At 45.0% G+C, this 19,316-nt stretch overlaps 1 protein-coding gene across 2 annotated transcripts in view; it reads left to right on the top strand.

Annotated features, from left to right (window-relative positions):
• The window catches only part of LOC138971834 (ranBP-type and C3HC4-type zinc finger-containing protein 1-like), a 42,428-nt gene that overhangs the window by 6,749 nt on the left and 16,363 nt on the right, over positions 1-19,316 (top strand). The window contains exons 3-11 of one of the 2 annotated variants that reach the window (XR_011457396.1): positions 4,521-4,654; positions 5,471-5,649; positions 5,957-6,053; positions 6,566-6,761; positions 7,251-7,298; positions 8,253-8,635; positions 9,080-9,250; positions 9,669-10,846; positions 11,842-14,691. Coding sequence is in view for 1 of the 2 variants with exons in the window: in XM_070344662.1 (XP_070200763.1) it covers positions 4,521-4,654; positions 5,471-5,649; positions 5,957-6,053; positions 6,566-6,761; positions 7,251-7,298; positions 8,253-8,635; positions 9,080-9,250; positions 15,891-16,051 (1,369 nt within the window). In the remaining variant the exon portion in view is untranslated. Of the gene's footprint in view, positions 1-4,520; positions 4,655-5,470; positions 5,650-5,956; positions 6,054-6,565; positions 6,762-7,250; positions 7,299-8,252; positions 8,636-9,079; positions 9,251-9,668; positions 10,847-11,841; positions 14,692-15,890; positions 16,052-19,316 lie in introns of those variants that run through there. The other variant, XM_070344662.1, reaches the window with a different exon arrangement.

The following is a 19,316-nucleotide window of genomic DNA, read 5'->3' as shown; positions in this document are numbered from 1 at the left end:
TCATTTAATTCGGTACTGCCATTTACACATCCATCCTTTGAGTGTGTACAAGTGACACTAGCCCCTCATCAGAAACCAGTTCTGTTGTTTTGCATCTATAGGCCTCCTCCAAACTCAAAAAACAAATTGACTGATGCCATGTTTTTCTCTGAATTTCATGACCTTGTTGACCATTGTAACACTTTGTCTGGAACTCCTGTTTTGCTTGGTGATGTCAATGTTCATTTTGATGACTGCAACCACCCTTCCACTGTCAAGATGTTAGATATTTTAGATGTTTTTCAATTCACACAGTCAGTCAGTCATCCAACGCACAAGAAGAATCACATACTGGATTGGGTTATGCATAGGCCTGATGATCATATTGTTCAATCTGTGTCTGTTACACACGCCTTAGCCTCAGATCATTTTTGTGTTTTGTTTGATCTGATGACCCAGTGTCCTCCTCCTCCACCCATGTTTAAGTCTGTCCGCTGTCTCCGTACGATGGATAAAGACGCTTTTAGGGACGAGCTGCAGAACGCGCTGCCCCCCTCCCCCTCTGCTGACCAACTTGATGCCACACTTCGTGCTGCTCTTGACGTCCATGCTCCCGTTTCACGTCGCCGTGTCCGTCCGTCCAAGTCCGCACCGTGGTACTCCCGATATCTGTGTCGAACTGCGTGATGCCAAATGTGACCGTAGGCGTGCTGAGCGCAGGTATCTCAAGACTGGTCTTACTGTCCATAAACAAATATTTCAAGGAGTAAAGGACATTGTAACTAAGTTAGTACACGCAGCAAAGACAACCTTCCTCCAAACCCAGATTATTGCTTGCGATTCAAGCAAAAAACTGTTCGATATTTGCAGCCGGTTGACCGGCCGCAGTAAGGTATCCCCACTTCCCACTGTTTTCCCCGCTAGTCAGCTGCCAGATGTATTCAGTGATTATTTTATCAAGAAGGTTTCAGATAATTCGTTCTGAACTTGATCAGATGGGTGCACATTCTGCTTCCTCCAGTCATGTTCATGATGTTGATGTTCCCACTGATTGTTCTTTTCCATCATTTCAGCCAGTGAAAAAGACCTTAGATCCATTATTCTGAAGTCCAAACCAACAACTTGTCCACTTGATGCCATACCCACACCACTGCTTTTTGAGAATCTTGATGTGTTGTTGTCAATGATAGTCTGTTATCTGGTGTTTTTCCATCATTGTTCAAAACTGCACTTGTCAAACCACTTCTCAAAAAACATAGTCTTGATGTCAATATTTTGAAGAACTATCGTCCTGTATCTAATTTATCATTCTTGTCCAAAGTTTTTGAAAAGGTAGTTTTGAAGCAGCTATTGTCATATTTTAACACCCATGATTTGATTTCGCACTCTCAGTCCGCTTATCGCCCTTCTCACTGTACTGAAACAATCCTACTTAAAGTAATCAGTGACATTCTGTCTGCTCTGGATGGTGGTTATGTGTCAGTGCTTACCCTACTTGACCTTTCTGCAGCGTTCAACACGATTGACCATGTCACGCTTCTCCATAGTCGGCTTCACAGTGAATCTGCTGAAGTCGGAGTTGGAACCATCCCAACATTTCACTTATCTGGGGATGGAGTTCAACACCTTGAATTGGTCAGTCCGCCCTTCTCAGAGAAGGGTGGACAAGTTGCAGGCTTTGATTCGCTCTCTTTACGGAAAGAATCTATCCACGGCTCGGGAGTTGTCCTCGCTGCTGGGTTAGATGGAATCTATGGCTCCGCTGGTTCCTCTTGGCAGAGTTCACAAAAGGCCGTTTCAAGCAGCTCTGCAAGCAGAATGGAACCAATCGACTCAAGACTGGAATGTCCAGGTCGAGTTGGGGAGTTGGTTCGGCCGTACCACGTGTGTGAGGTTCCTTCCCTGGGTTTTGCAGGGAGTTCCCATTGCTCCCCCTTCCCCGGAGAACGATCTGTTCACGGACGCCTCCCAGACAGGTTGGGGAGCACATCTGGCAGAGCAGACGGCGTCAGGTGTTTGGGACGCCAATCAGGTATCTTGGCACATAAATGCACTGGAGTTAGAGGCTGTTGCTCTTGGTCTTCAGGCGTTTCTGCCTCTTCTGACAGACAGCCATGTCAGGTTACATACAGACAACATGACTGTAGCGACCTACATAAACCGCCAGGGTGGGACTCGGTCTCAGAGTTTGTCAGACAGTGCTTGTTGCATACTGATATGGTGCAACACTCATCACATCCTTCTGTCAGCAACATATCTGAAGGGCAGTCTCAATGTTTTGGCAGATGCCCTGAGCAGGGGGGACAAAGTCCTACATTCAGAGTGGACACTGTCCCACCAGGCTCTACATCGTCTCTGGGCTCAGGTGAACAAGCCGTTCATCGACTTGTTCGCGACAAGGTTTTCCACCAGACTACCTCTCTTTGTGTCACCGTTCCTGGACCCTCAAGCATGGGGGGTAAACGCACTCGAGATGGATTGGTCAAGTCTGGTGGCCCATGCCTTTCCTCCCTTTCGCCTTCTGGGCAGAGTGGTGAGAAAGGCAGACATAGAGAGGCCAGCGCTGGTTCTGGTTGCTCCTCTTTGGCCCAGCCAGCACTGGTATCCCGATCTACTCCGTCTTGCAGTTCGTCCTCCAATTCCACTCGGTGTAAGAAAGGGCAATCTGTTACAGCCTCGGTCAGGCATACCGCACGAAAATCCACAAGCGCTACAGCTTCACGGGTGGATTCTGTCAGAGTCTCTCTGCTCCGTGCAGGGGCCTCAGCTTCAACTCTGAATTTGGTGCAGGGATTCAACCAACTCAGTGTATTCTTCACACTGGGCGGCTTGGTCGAAATGGTGCTTGGTAAACGGCGTTGATCCTCTCTCTCCTAGGTCTATGCAGGTGGCCAACCACTTGTCCTGGCTAGCAGACCAAGGAGGTTCTCCCTCTTCTCTGCGAGTTAGGAGATCTTCGATCTCTTCTATTCTTAAGCAGTTAGGTCACAAGATTAACCTGAGTGGGGTTATTGCTAGTGTCATCAAGGGCGCTTCTCTCTACACAGCTCATTCCAAGGCACAGCTCCCTGCTTGGGACCTGTTTTTGGTTTTGCGGTTTCTTGCTTCTGATGAGTTTGAGCCTCTCCATGCAGCCAGTTTGGCAAATGTGATGCGAAAGACTCTTTTCCTGGTTTTACTTGCTACCTCTAGGCGGGGTAGCGAAGTTCATGCGTCATCAGGACTTTCGAGGGATATTTCATTAGAAAAGGATGGCTCTATTTCTCTTAAATTTAGACCTGACTTTCTTGCTAAGAACCAGAAGCCTGGTCAAACATCCCCTCTTATTCGCATTCCCCCCTTGAGCAATGTTCTTGCTCCTGGAGACCCTGATGTATTTAACTGCCCCGTTAGAGCTCTCAGCAGCTACCTGTCTCGGACTTTGCCTATTCGCTCTGAAACACAGAAACTGCTTTTTATCTCCCTCAACACAGTTCGGGGGAAGGACATTTCGAGAGTCACTTTGGCCAAGTGGGTTTCCACAACGATTAGGCAGGCCTACATCTGGTGGCAAAGCCAGTCAGGCGATAACCGGGCAATCTTGCCTCTTACTGCGGCCAGAGCTCATGAGGCTAGAGCCTGGGCTTCGTCGTTAGCGGTTCTCCGTTCTGGGCGCCTCTCAGAGGTCCTTGAGTCGGCTTACTGGCGCTCTGAAAATGTGTTCATCAACTTCTATCTGAGAGATGTTGCTGGAACTCGACAGGATGGTAGTTCTGCGTTGCCAGCTTTGGTAGCGGCAGGACAGGTCCTTCATTCTTGATATGGTGAGTGCCCTTCACCTATAGTTGCAATCTGCTATATGTGTGTTGGGTAAGGTATGTAATTTAATCAAAAATTTTACTAATAAATTTTCATTTGATTAATATACTTACCCAACTCACATCGTTTATTCCCTCCCGCCTCCCCGCTGTTGGGGTTATACATTTCTAAACAAAGAAGTGAGTTCGGCTTCGGTTAGAATGAAAACATGGCGGCATATGCGCACGCATACGGAAGACAGACTCAGAATTGGTCTGGACTTGATATCAGTATGGGTATTGGTCACTCTTTTTTAGAGTTGTCTCCCTTGTTACCAAGGGGACGCGTACAGCGTTACCAGCACTGAACTAGGGTTAATTGCTATATGTGAGTTGGGTAAGTATATTAATCAAATGAAAATTTATTACTAAAATTTTTGATTTAGTGCAACAAAAACAGATCTATGTCTCCGTTCTTACTGTTGTTCATCTTCTTTATCTGGGACTGTTTTGTCTTGCCTTTTAGAATAAAATGGCAGATTCTTTCATGATTTAAGGCAGCTGCAAGTTGATATGTTTCTCTGAAAGTGAATGTTTGTCGTAGTGCATGTGTCCACACTGTTTCACAAAGAAAAGGAATACTACATCCACATGCATTTTTATTGGCTTTGCAATTTGTATAGTTCCACCAAGGTGCAGTTTTACCCTGAAAAAAAAGTTGAAAATGAAGGTAGAGGCATTGAACGTTTTTTGACGTTGTTTCAGAGTCCGCTACTCTAGAAACCATGTTCACTGCAACCCCAGTGACCATGGCAACCAGCAAGCCCCAGCAACCGTTGCTAGGGGCCGAAGCACCCTCGATGGCTGGTGGGGATTTCACAGCCCAGGGCAGACTGGGGGTAAGTCAACGCTGCTTGAAACCGGTTATTAAACCATTCACTGTCTTATCTCTTCTTCACGTTTGTTTTTTTACTCTTAGTTTCTCCCCTCTGAGTGTTGGTAGGCGTGGTTTATCTTTGTTAATGCTCAAACTAATATCTAACAGCCAGCACTTCACAGCCAGTAACTTCTGTAGTGGTAACTGCCAGCATAGCCACAAACGCCCAGTGTAACACTGGTACCTCTGTCGAAAGGATGTGAGTGTGTATTTCTCAATTTATATCTGTCATATGGTCACACTCTGTTACAACCCCAGCGCCCCCCCCTCCCTCGCACCCTTTTTGTCAAGAAGATAACAGCAGCCCTGTAAGATGTAACATGTTTGTGTCACAGGTAACACTGTAACAGGACCAGCACCTAGCAAATAACGGCAGCCCTGTAACATGCATGGTGAGACATGACCGTGCCACACGGTAACACTGTGTTACGGGCCTCCCTGTTAGGAAACAGCACCTAGCAGATAACCGCAGCCCTGTTTCCTGTTGTATCATGTTTGTATTACAGGTAACACTGTTACAGGACCAGCACCCAGGAGATAATGGCAGCCCTATAACATGCAAGATGTAACATGACTGTGTCACATGGTGACACTGTGTTACGGGCCCCCCTGTCAGGAAGCAGCACCTAGCAGATAACCACAGCCCTGTTTCCTGTAAGATGTAACATGTTTGTGTCACAGGTAACACTGTTACAGGACCAGCACCCAGGAGATAACGGCAGCCCTGTAACATGCAAGATGTAACATGACTGTGTCACATGGTAACGCTATGGTGCAGGTCCCCCTGACAGGGAGCAGCACCCAGCAGATAACCGCAGCCCTGGCAGCAGCCATACAGGCGGGCAACGTGCAACAAGCTCAGGAGATGGCTGCTGCGCTTGCCCACAGTCACGCACCAATCAATGTCAGTTTTGATACTGCTGCCCAGGAGAGGAAGGCCAGGGAACAGGAAATCGGGTCAGTCAGCTGTGTCATTCATATTCTGTGTCACAGTGGTGGCGTTTATTGTTTGTGTGCGTTTTGAATCAACTTTTGTGTGTGAATGTCTTCAGCTCTTTAGTGCGAAACTGCAAAGCAAGTGATATGCTGATGTGTGTGTGTGTGTGTGCATGCGTGTGTGTTCGCAATTATGGGTTTGGGAGAGACAGAGAGCAGGAGAGAGCTCAAACATAGCCTGAGATCAGAAAGCTACCCACTTGATGCTATGTGACTGTGTGCGTGTCAGCTGTGTTCAATGAACAAGACACTTAATGTGTGTACACAGGGTGACAGTGCACGTGGAGGACAGAGAGTCTGCCGGCCTGACACTCAACGAGGTCAAAGTACGGCCCTCAGATGCCATCATTGATCTTAAACGCAACGTGAGTTCTGTTCTGGACCGAGTTCTTTGCTGTCTGTCTTCTGATTGTCTGTTTGTCTTGTGTTTCTGTTTGTCTGTCAGTCTTTTTGTGCTTTTTCAGCTTTTGCCAGGTTTACATACATATGTGATGCTAAGTAAGAGGGAAGGTTTGGAATTGTTGACCTCTGTGCGTTGTGTTCAGATTCTGTAACAGCCCCTTTGCTGTAAGTGTTCAGTTATTGTAACAGTCTCTTTGCTCTTTGTGTTCAGTTTTTTGTGACAGCCTTTGCTGGGTGTGTTCAGTTTTTGTAACAGCCCCTTTGTTGTGTGTTTAGTTGTGTAACAGCCCCTTTGTTGTGATTTCAGTTTGTGTAACAGCCCCTTAGCTGTATGTGTTCACTTGTTGTAACAGCCTTTGCAGAATGTGTTCAGTTTTTTGTGACAGCCTTTGCTGGGTGTGTTCAGTTTTTGTAACAGCCCCTTTGTTGTGTGTTTAGTTTTTGTAACAGCCCCATGTACTGAATGTGTGTGCAGTTTCTGGGTAAGTACGGCTTCCCCCTGGAAGTTCAGAAGTGGATCATCGGGAACAGGATCTGCGGTGACGATGAGACGCTGGGCAAGTGTGAGGTCAACACGTCGGGTCACACACTCTACCTCTACCTCCTCAACGCACGCGCCGCAAACATCACACGGGATGACCACAAACAGCACTGGCAGGCGCGCGGTGCAGGTTAGTGTTTGTCCGTGTCTCCAGTGTGCAATGCCAGCACCTGTTATTCTGCTCACTCATCTTGCTAGTTCTGTTGTGTGATTATGTGTGTCGGGTTTGCACATTGTGTGTCGCTGTCTTGGCTGTTTGCGTGTACTGCTTCATCTTTCCTTTTCAATATAAATCTAATATTTCATGCTCTGTAAGTGGAACTGTAAGCACACTCCTACGCAAAAAAAAATTTTTAATGTGAGAAAATGAAAGTGTACTTGGTGCTTGTGACACACAGTGGCATCATATTTGCTGCGTATTATTACAGTGGAACCCCCCTTTTAAGACCCCCCAATTTAAGACTCCCTCCTTTTTAAGACCTTGTTTTCTCAGACTCTCTGTTCATAACCTTTGTAAAATTACCCCTGTTTGCGACCCAATTTTTTCAGATTTTTTGAGGTCTTGAAAGGGGGTGTTCCACTGTATATAATGTACACATGCATGATGTTTGTGTTTCAGCGAGTGCTCAGGCTGCTGGCAACTCCATGCGACCCGTGTCAAGCTCAGGTCAGTCTCACAGTGCTGATTGTTTGGCTATGTTGGTCGTCAGACATATTTTATGTTGGTCATCAGACATACAGATCTCAGGCTGAATGAGGAAGATGGCTGAGAGTTGAGGGTACAAGTAGTCGTAAGGACGGGCTCTCACCAAATAAGTGTGAGGTGTGTGGATGGAGACGGATAGTCCGGGCCGGGACGGACACGGGTCAACTTTATGTGCAGACCCAGAGACGGTATCCATCTACCACCCCCGTGTCACCACAGTGGCACGTAAAAGACCTTGGTCATTCTGCCATAAGTGCAGATGGCTGATACCACCTAAACACGCATACACTTGTGTATCTCATCTAAAGTCGGGTTAAAAACCCAGGAACATGCCCCTAATGGCTTTGCCATGAGGGCGTAAAACTTGAATTTCTCTCTGGAGACAGATAGCTTTGTATTAGCCTGTGTGTAGCAGGTTACAGTGCTGTCAATGTACTGATAAGGATAAGATAAGGATAAGATTTCGTAGATTCCTTTGAGGTTACCCTCATGGAAATGCAGGCTGCTTTCTCACTGGGGAAAGTGAGCTGCCATACAGTATGGCGCTACCCATTTTTATTTTTTTTATTTCCTGCATGCGTGTATTTGTGTTTCCAAGCCCTGAGACTTCCCCTGTGAACTTGGGTTCTTTATCGGACACCAAGAGTCTGCACAAAGTTGAGTCTGGGAAATGAATTCCTCGCCGAACGTGGGGATCGAAGTCACGGCGATAGTGACAACTACTTTTGAAGCCAGCGCCGCTACCGACTGAGCTATTTCTCTACATCTCATGTCTACATTGTTTCACATACTCACACCATGATTTTTCCCGATCTCAATCTAGCTTTGACGATCCTGTCTTGTCAGATAGCGAAACCCTTCTGGCAATGAATTTTTTAAGTGATGATCATTGAACTCTTGACCATGATGTTTCAGACTATGAGACGATGAATCTCCTAGCAGCAGGCCCCCCGGCCGTGACCTCAGCATCCACCCCATCCAACCAGGACTACGTCCTTCTTCCACCCCAAGGTCAAGGTCAGGGTCAGGCTGCACCACAAGGGGGCGCCACCAGGCAACAGTCGCAGCTCTCTGCCCAGAGTAGCTCCAGCTCTCTGGCTGCCACGTCCTTCGGCCTCCCTGACTTCCGCGGTAACCTTGACCCAGGGACAGGACCAACCTCAGGTCAGCGAGGTCAAGGCCAAGGCGGCACCCTGGTGGCGGAGGTGGCCGGCCAGACGGGAGAGGAGGCTCAGGGAGGGGTGGTCACAGCGGAGGGGATGCAGTACCAGGAACATGAGGAAGAATCACTGCCTCAGGTCAGTGAAGTGGCTGATGTTGGCTAGTCCTTTTTACATTTTACATTTTGACTATGTTATAACACAGACGTGGAATCGAGACGAGGGTGTGTGTGTGTGTGTGTGTGTGTGTGTAGAGCGATTCTGAGAAAACTACTGGACCGATCTTCATAAAACTTTACACACAAATTCCTCCAGACGATATCCCCAGACCATTTGTTTCCTAGCAGTAAATAACACAAAGTCGAACAGATTACAACAGATAGGCTGATAGTGTGAGATGCATGGATAAATGTTACAGTACATGTATTTGTATTTTGTATTTTGAGACAGATCTCGACACTCATTGTTCACCTCGACTGCTAGCACAATCTCCGAGAAGAAGGACTGTTTCTGAACTGTGTAAAATGTCATAGCTTATTCAAACTATAAATAGCATATACAATGTACTTACTCTATACGCAGGGCTGGCAGTGCGAGAGCTGTACATTCATCAACCAACCCACACGGCCAGGTTGTGAATTGTGCGGCAGCCCGCGACCAGCCAGCTACAAGGTGCCCTCTAACTATGTGGTCAGCGAAGAGGAACGCCAGCGACTGGAGCGTGAACAACGCCTGGAGGCCTTAATGCAGCAGGTAGGTCAAGGTCCTTGCTAGTCTCGCCTGAAAAGTAGGTCATGTTTGTTTTGTTTTCCAAGTCTTTGTTTTTTTTTCTCCAATTCTTTTAGAGTGATTTTTTGCCTGCAGTTTTGTTTTCATTTGAGGTCAGTTTGTGGCTATCATATTCTGCTTGAATCCTCGTCCTGTGTTGAGTTTTGCGTGGTATGAATTGCATGAGCTGTCCCTACCTTGTCCTGCCTGACTATGATGTACTCAAACATTTAAAACAAATACTCACCCTATATATTTAAAGACCTCTGGCACATACTCTAAGCAGATTTTACATGATCAGAAACATGAAAGACAGTAGGGTTAAGGGAGGCTCCCCCTCAGTCCCTGGTGACCTTGACGTGTCCTGACGCTGGTGGTGACCTTGGTGTATTTGTGCTTGCAGACGTCTGGACAGGCTTGGTCACCTGGCTGGGGGGAGGGGGGAGCCGTCGATCCCACAACCCCCCAGGCCCCCAATCCTAACCTGTCGCCCGAGCAGCTGGACCTGATCCTGCGATTCAACGATGCCGTGCAGACCCACATCCACACGCCGGGCAGAAACCGCGGCGACGAAAGCTTGGACCCCAGCTCCATCCTGCAGCGCGGGGCCACCAGTCAACTAGCGCCCTCTGGTGTGCGACAACCCGTGCAGAACGCAGAGCTGGGGGACGACGTGCCTGACCGAGGGGTCAACCTGCTGGGCTGGGCATCCGAAGAGGAGGAGGAGGAAGAAACGTCTCACGCTCACGCCTAATTTTCTCTCAAGTCATAATGTGATTGCCATGATTGTTTGTCGGTCTCGTGATTTGGCTTTCATGGATTCCCCGTGCTGGTGGGCTAGTGATAGTGTAAATGCCGGAACCAGTGCTATGTGGCTTACATGGATTCCCCGTCCCATTGCAACCCTGGTGGTTCTATGCGCGTTGCACTCTCTGCAGCTTTACACAGTTGCCATGGCGACACAATACATGGCTATTACAAATAACTCAAAAGAAATGAGTTGACTTGGTGTTTACAACATCTCTTGAAACAAATAGGAGTTTTTCTCATTCTGTTAATAATGAGGAAAGCAAAGAGAAATGCACTGTCTGTAAATCATCTATTTAAAAAGTGAGAGATATCACTATCACAGACCTGTTTACCCTTACGATTTTGGCGTAATTTATTACGATTTTCTGCAAAAAATACGCCATTCCGCTATCCGTGTCAAGACTACGATTTTCATAAATAAAAAAAATTTAAAAAAAAAAAATAATAATAATTTTTTTAATTTTTTTTCTTATCAATTCACATGTTTGGCATTGTTTTTTCAATGGCAAAATGGGATGAAAAAGCACAGGACTGACCAGAGATCATGTCTGTCTGATGAGACGCTGGAGAGCCTTATTCTAGTGGTGAAGTCTCGCCCTCACTCATTCGGCAAGCGCAAGTACAGTAGAGAAGCGCTTGACACACTGAAAAAGGCCTACTACGAGCAAAAGAAAAAGAATCAGTGATGCATGTGCTTTTGATGTGATCTTCTTTGAAATTATGATGACTACAAAAACTGACTGATGTGTTTTGTTTGTAAATGATGGATATGTTCTGCGCGAACTTAGAATCCGGTTTCATTCTAGAATGGACCGGGTCCAGGTTGGAATTCTAACCCTGCGCAAGTACAGGGGTGCCATTCTAGAATGAAACCCTTGTTGCTGGTCCATTCTAGAATCGGCCGTGCGCAAGGTTGGAATTTGGGTCCAAGTTGGAATAGTCATTTCAGTTAGACTATCAAACAGCCAAAGCCACAAATGTGGATTTTCTGTTTGTTTTTGTTTTTTGTGTGTTTGGTTGGTTTTTTTTCTCGGGTTTTTTACACTTTACTCAAAGACATCGTGAATTGGGATTGTGATGTTCTGAAAGTGATTACGATTTTGAGAGACACTCAGCTCTGATCGCTACGAACGGAAATTTCCGGACTGACAGTGTTTTGCCGATCTCGCTTGTAACTTTTAATCTTATTCATATACATGAAGTTGGTCTTCTGAATTGTGAAGATATAATGTCAACTTTTTTTTAAACCTGTGACAACAGCTCTATAACTCACTCTGTCGTTCTGTTGGTCTGTCTGTCGGTTAGTCGGTCTGACCGTCTGTCTGTCTGTCTGTCAAACAAATTGTCAAAAAACCGGACATTTCCGAGAGGGAGACAGCGCTGACATTGCAAGCGGCCGCAACCGGCTCTCATCACAAAAACAACTGCCCTGCAAACAATACCGCCCTGGTAGTCCCCCTTGCTATGGTCTGCCTTTGTTTATTGCGTACTCAGGAGTGTCAACTTTCTTGACATGACATGACATCGCAAGATCGCCAAAGGATTTTTTTCAGGGGAAGACAAATCAGCCCCATTTTATCAAAGGGAAGGTGCAGGTGGAGATAATTCAAGGGAAGACAACTCTGTCTTACCTACAAACATTACGGCCCCCTTTATTCAAGGGTTTCATTCTAGAATGGCACCCCTGTACTTGCGCAGGGTTAGAATTCCAACCTGGACCCGGTCCATTCTAGAATGAAACCGGATTCTAAGTTCGCGCAGAACAGATATATGTGCATGATTGCGTTTCGCAGACACAGTTGTCATGTGCCGCGGCGTTGTAATTGGCGACGAATGCTGGATGATTACTATTTTTGTGCCAGGATTACTATTTTTGGGGCTGAGCATTACTCCAAAACACTTATGGGGGTAAACAGGTCTGCTATCAGTCTCTGATACTTACGAAGGAAAGAGAGATTGACTGTATCAGTGTATGAATTCTGTGGGAAGGGATGAGCTGTATGTTGTGAGGGAAGAGACATGTCACTTTCTACAGACAGAGGAAGCCTTGGGGTCATAAAAGAGACACTTGCCTTATCACGAACAGAATTCAGTGTGTAGGGATGAGCTGTATGTTGTGAGGGAAGAGACATGTCACTATCTACAGACAGAGGAAGCCTTGGGGTCATAAAAGAGACACTTGCCTTATCACGAACAGAATTCAGTGTGTAGGGATGAGCTGTATGTTGTGAGGGAAGAGACATGTCACTATCTACAGACAGAGGAAGCCTTGGGGTCATAAAAGAGACACTTGCCTTATCACGAACAGAATTCAGTGTGAAGGGGAACAGGTTGGTGTTTGGAAAAGAATGGACACTGCGTGAGAAATGTGCTAGGACCTCCAAGCAAAGGCTGAGGCATTGTATTATTCTGCTTGTGCGCAATGGGCGTTCTCATCACAAAAGTCTTCAGAAGTGACAGTATATGTCTCATCTCCAAGAGCATTTGTGTTCAGGATTACTTTGTAGCACACATTTAGCTGTGGTGGCAACAGTGGAAGTTGATGCTAAAAGTATCAAGATGCATCTCTTGATTTTGCTTTTGTCTGGCTGAGTTTTCCAGCTGAGTTTTCCCCACTGCTGTCAGCAGTTGGTTGTGAAATAAAACTAAAAGTGACATTACCTCTAAGTCAGACGTCTCACAAGACATTAGTGACAAAGCTGCATGCATGCGCAGGAAACAGTTGTCAACTTGCTTTACTCTCTCACTCTCACTCAGCACTTGAGCTGTGCATTTTGAAGTATAGTAACCTAATTTATAACAGATTGTTGTAGTAGGTATTTCACATCTATATTTAAAGCTTGTGTCGATCAAGGAATTTATTTGTGACGGTTTGTAGTACGACGACGCAATGAAATAGCATCAGTCGACTCCACTTTGTAGGACTGGGTGGGCCGAGTGGTAAATGCACTTGCGCTCGGAAGCGAGAGGTTGCGAGTTCGACCCTGGGTCAGGGCGTTAGCAATTTTCTCCCCCCTTTCCTAACCTAGGTGGTGGGTTCAAGTGCTAGTCTTTCAGATGAGACGAAAAACCGAGGTCCCTTCGTTTACACTACATTGGGGTGTGCACGTTAAAGATCCCACGATTGACAAAAGGGTCTTTCCTGGCAAAATTGTATAGGCATAGATAAAAATGTCCACAAAAATACCCGTGTGACTTGGAATAATTGGCCGTGAAAAGTAGGATATGCGCCGAAATGGCTGCGATCTGCTGGCCGATGTAAATGCGTGATGTATTGTGTAAAAAAATTCCATCTCACACGGCATAAATAAATCCCTGCGCCTTGAATATGTGCGCGATATAAATTGCATAAAATGAAAAAAATAAAAAAATAAAAAAAAATCCCTGCGCTTAGAACTGTACCCACGGAATACGCGCGATATAAGCCTCATATTGATTGACTGTGAAAACGATTCGCCTCACCGTCTCAGATCTGGTCAGGCTCTAACATGTAATAAGACCATCCCTCCACCTGGTCACATACCAAAAAGCAACACCATGACTGCTTATTGTGGGATCGCTGACTGCTGTAGATGATTGCTACTTCCTCTGGCTTGTGACTTCTTGGTAATGTGTTATATTTATTTATAACTTGCAGTGTGATGCCTGGCTTTTCTAGGGTGTGTGTGTCTGGAAGATGTGAGGTTTGTGTGCATCATTGGAGTTGAGAGATTTGTTTGGCTTCATTTGTGTTTTATCGTCAGGTTATCTCACATTTGATTGAATGTTATTTTTAACTATTTGATTGTGTCCCCCCCGCGGGTTAGGGGGAAGAATTTACCCGATGCTCCCCAGCATGTCGTAAGAGGCGACTAACGGATTCTGTTTCTCCTTTTACCCTGTGTTTCTTGTATAGAATATAGTCAATGTTTGTAAAGATTTTAGTCAAGCAGTATGTAAGAAATGTTAAGTCCTTTGTACTGGAAACTTGCATTCTCCCAGTAAGGTAATATATTGTACTACGTTGGCTAGTTGCTTGTTGTTTTTTATTTTTTATTATTTTCAATTTTAGTGTACAGATATATATAGTTGTTTCTTTGAATCCCAAAGAATGCAGTTTTAAATGATGACAGTTGCCTTTTCTTTTTCATGATTTAATGCCAAAAAAATACAATAGGTGCTCTAGGAGCTATTGTGAGATAAACGGGGTTTTAATTGAACGTAGTTTGTCATGGGGAAAGATGCAGTGCTTTGTTCCTATATTGCCAATGCTGAACTCTCACAAGATGGTAAGTTGCGAATAAATACCTGGCTAAAGTCATTCGTAATAATGCTTGAACTTGCTGATGCGTGAGCTGACTGATATTGACTAAGTGACTTCGATGCTCTGGCAGTCTTACCCTGAATCGTGCTTCTGTAAGTTCCATTTGTCTTTTCGCTTGCATTCTTACCGTGGCAAGTGATGTTTTTGTGCAGTGCTAGCATATTTGTTGAAATCATACAGACATACACATTTTTGCTGTTGAGTTTTGTGTGAGTTAATTTTGCCTTGTGTCTGTCTTCAAGACAATCAGCTTTGTGGTTGGCACTGCCCTGGTTCTGTGAGATTTGCCGGAATAAATTACTTGCAAACATTCCATCAACATTGTCTGTCTCTGCCTGTTTGTGTTTCTGTATGTTTTCACACATGCACATGCATGCATGTGTGTGTGCGTACATGCTGGCGTTCTGTGCTTGCAGGCATGCAAGTGCCTCAAAGAGAAAGACAGAGAGAGAGAAAGCAAGAGAGAGCTTTTGCATGTTTTATTGCAGCGGTCACAAAAGACTTAAAACGGTTGCTTGCTATGAAAAGTATCTTGTCCCACACTACAAAACAATGTTGACACAAAATCTGATGAGAGTTTCTCTGCTGCTGGATCAAGGACTAAAGTAAAAGTTTGTATAGAGAAGTCTGCATCCAAGCATAATTTAAATATAAATATGTGGTACATGTACATTGTACAGAGGATACATCTTTATTCACATTTATTTTCCATGTGGTTGGTAACTCTTCAGATAACTGTTTCACAACATCACTTCTGTGCTAAAAAGTACATTAATCTTATGCCAACCGGGGGCCCGGTAGCTCAGTAGGTAGACCACTGGACTTGTGATCAGCGGGTCATGGGTTTGAATCCAAGGACGGACACGGGTCAACTTTATGTGCAGACTCAGAGACGGTATCCATGTTCCATTCCCGTGTCACCACTGTGGCACGTAAAAGAACTTGGTCATTCTGCCAAAAGTGAAGGTGGCTGATTACCGGTACACCTAAACACGCACACACCTGGGTAGCGTGAATCTGTTGCTGCTAGCTTTCCACCGGGAGGAAGCGACCTTAATTTCCCAGCGATGGGACAATAAAGTAATGAAAATGAAGGGGCAAAAAAAAATTTCTGTTAGATCAACCAGCAGTCTGATAATCGTTTTAATCATGACACGACTGACGACTCATGAGTACCTGTGGGGTCTTTATAATTATTTGCACAGCAATCATAAACCAAGACTGTGGCACATGTTAATGTTAATTATTAATAGTTTGGTGGCCAGTACCATGGGGAAACAGCAAAATACACAAAGTACAATCCCTCACGGTTGGCATGTAGCAAGACTGAAGAGGGCTAATCCACATGATATCAAAGGGATAAATGCAGAAAAAGGAACAGACCTTTGTGCAGAGTTATTCCACAATACACAACTTGTGTTCAACACTGCTACTCACACTTAACACGACTGTGTGCGGCAAGACCATCACTAATAAGAACACAACATTTGACAACTCTGTGAATGTGTGCAGCGAGAGTACCGAGAGCGAGAACACAACTATCAGGAGTTACTGCAGGCGGAGAGCAACGACCTTGTGACCAACATGGCGACCTTCCCCTGTCCCATCTGTTTGGACGACATCTCACCTGGCCAGGGCATCGTGCTGCGAGAGTGTCTCCATAGCTTCTGCAAGTAAGTGTTGTGCACTTTCTGCAAGTAAACGTATTGTCACTTCTGCAAGTAAACGTATTGTCACTTCTGCAAGTAAACGTATTGTCACTTCTGCAAGTAAGTGATGTGTCAATTCTGCAAGTAAGTGATGTGTCAATTCTGCAAGTAAGTGATGTGTCAATTCTGCAAGTAAGTGTTGTGTAAATTCTCCAAGTAAGTGTTGTGTCCTATCTGACAGTAAGTGTTGTGTCCTATCTGACAGTAAGTGTTGTGTCCTATCTGACAGTAAGTGTTGTGTCCTATCTGACAGTAAGTGTTGTGTCCTATCTGACAGTAAGCAGGGGCGGACGAGGGGGGGGGGGGGGGCACAGGGGACACGTGCCCCCCCCCCCCCCCCCGAAAAAAAATGAAAAAAAAAAGAAGAAGAAAAAAAAAGATTTTTCTATGCTGATTCTATGACCATTTCTAAGTTCAAATGGCACCAGATGGCACCATTTTGCTTCTTTGGGCAAAAAAATTTTCCGGGGGTGCATGCCCCCGGACCCCCCTAGCAAATTCGGGCGCTTCGCGCCCATCACATTCACTTTCGATTCAAAGTGCCCCCCCCCTTACAAAGCAACTGATCCGCCCCTGGTAAGTGTTGTGTCCTATCTGACAGTAAGTGTTGTGTCCCTTCTGACAGTAAGTGTTGTGTCCTATCTGACAGTAAGTGTTGTGTCCCTTCTGACAGTAAGTGTCATGTAACTTGTGCAAGTAAGTGTTGTGTCCTATCTGACAGTAAGTGTTGTGTCCTTTCTGACAGTAAGTTTTGTGTCCTATCTGACAGAAAGTGTTGTGTCCTTTCTGACAGTAAGTGTTGTGTCCTATCTGACAGTAAGTGTTGTGTCCTATCTAACAGTAAGTGTTGTGTCCTATCTGACAGTAAGTGTTGTGTCCTATCTGATAGTAAGTGTTGTGTCCTATCTGACAGTAAGTGTTGTGTCCTATCTGACAGTAAGTGTTGTGTCCTTTCTGACAGTAAGTTTTGTGTCCTTTCTGACACTGACAGTAAGTGTTGTGTCCTATCTGACAGTATGTGTTGTGTCCTATCTGACAGTAAGTCGTGTGTCCTATCTGACAGTAAGTGTTGTGTCCTATCTGACAGTAAGTGTTGTGTCCTATCTGACAGTAAGTGTTGTGTCCTATCTGACAGTAAGTGTTGTGTCCTATCTGACAGTAAGTGTTGTGTCCTATCTGACAGTAAGTGTTATGTCCTTTCTGACAGTAAGTTTTGTGTCCTTTCTGACACTGACAGTAAGTGTTGTGTCCTATCTGACAGTAAGTGTTGTGTCCCTTCTGACAGTAAGTGTTGTGTCCCTTCTGACAGTAAGTGTTGTGTCCCTTCTGACAGTAAGTGTTGTGTCCTATCTGACAGTAAGTGTTGTGTCCTTTCTGACAGTAAGTTTTGTGTCCTTTCTGACACTGACAGTAAGTGTTGTGTCTTATATGACAGTTAGTGTTGTGTCCTATCTGACAGTAAGTGTTGTGTCCCTTCTGACAGTAAGTGTTGTGTCCTATCTGACAGTAAGTGTTGTGTCCCTTCTGACAGTGAGTGTTGTGTCCCTTCTGACAGTAAGTGTTGTGTCCTATCTGACAGTAAGTGTTGTGTCCCTTCTGACAGTAAGTGTCATGTAACTTGTGCAAGTAAGTGTTGTGTCCTATCTGACAGTAAGTGTTGTGTCCTTTCTGACAGTAAGTTTTGTGTCCTATCTGACAGTAAGTGTTGTGTCCTTTCTGACAGTAAGTGTTGTGTCCTATCTGACAGTAAGTGTTGTGTCCTATCTAACAGTAAGTGTTGTGTCCTATCTGACAGTAAGTGTTGTGTCCTATCTGATAGTAAGTGTTGTGTCCTATCTGACAGTAAGTGTTGTGTCCTATCTGACAGTAAGTGTTGTGTCCTTTCTGACAGTAAGTTTTGTGTCCTTTCTGACACTGACAGTAAGTATTGTGTCCTATCTGACAGTATGTGTTGTGTCCTATCTGACAGTAAGTGTTGTGTCCTATCTGACAGTAAGTGTTGTGTCCTATCTGACAGTAAGTGTTGTGTCCTATCTGACAGTAAGTGTTGTGTCCTATCTGACAGTAAGTGTTGTGTCCTATCTGACAGTAAGTGTTATGTCCTTTCTGACAGTAAGTTTTGTGTCCTTTCTGACACTGACAGTAAGTGTTGTGTCCTATCTGACAGTAAGTGTTGTGTCCCTTCTGACAGTAAGTGTTGTGTCCCTTCTGACAGTAAGTGTTGTGTCCCTTCTGACAGTAAGTGTTGTGTCCTATCTGACAGTAAGTGTTGTGTCCTTTCTGACAGTAAGTTTTGTGTCCTTTCTGACACTGACAGTAAGTGTTGTGTCTTATATGACAGTAAGTGTTGTGTCCTATGTGACAGTAAGTGTTGTGTCCCTTCTGACAGTAAGTGTTGTGTCCTATCTGACAGTAAGTGTTGTGTCCCTTCTGACAGTGAGTGTTGTGTCCCTTCTGACAGTAAGTGTTGTGTCCTATCTGACAGTAAGTGTTGTGTCCTATCTGACAGTAAGTGTTGTGTCCTTTCTGACAGTAAGTTTTGTGTCCTTTCTGACACTGACAGTAAGTGTTGTGTCCTATCTGACAGTAAGTGTTGTGTCCTATCTGACAGTATGTGTTGTGTCCTATCTGACAGTAAGTGTTGTGTCCTATCTGACAGTAAGTGTTGTGTCCTATCTGATGGTAAGTGTTGTGTCCTATCTGACAGTAAGTGTTGTGTCCTATCTCAGGGCTTGGAAACATGAATACACGCATGCAGAAAAAAGAAAGAAAAACTGGGTAGCGCCGTACTGAATCAATCAATCAATCAATCAATATGAAGCTTATATCGCGCGCATTCTGTGGGTACAGTTCTAAGCGCAGGGATTTATTTATTTTATTTTTATTTTTATGCAATTTATATCGCGCACATATCTCAACACATGAATTCAAGGCGCAGGGATTTATTTATGCCGTGTGAGGTGGATTTTTTTTTTACACAATACATCACGCATTCACATCGGCGAGCAGATCGCAGCCATTTCGGCGCATATCCTACTTTTCATGGCCTATTATTCCAAGTCACACGGGTATTTTTTATCTATGCCTATACAATTTTGCCAGGATAGACCCTTTTGTCAATCGTGGGTTCTTTAACGTACACACCCCAATGTAGTGTACACGAAGGGACCTCGGTTTTTCATCTCTTCCGAAAGACTAGCACTTGAACCCACCACCCAGGTTAGAAAAG

This window comes from Littorina saxatilis, linkage group LG1 (genome assembly GCF_037325665.1).
Source record: "Littorina saxatilis isolate snail1 linkage group LG1, US_GU_Lsax_2.0, whole genome shotgun sequence".
NCBI lineage: Eukaryota > Metazoa > Mollusca > Gastropoda > Littorinimorpha > Littorinidae > Littorina > Littorina saxatilis.
This window is presented reverse-complemented; position numbering and strand designations above follow the sequence as displayed.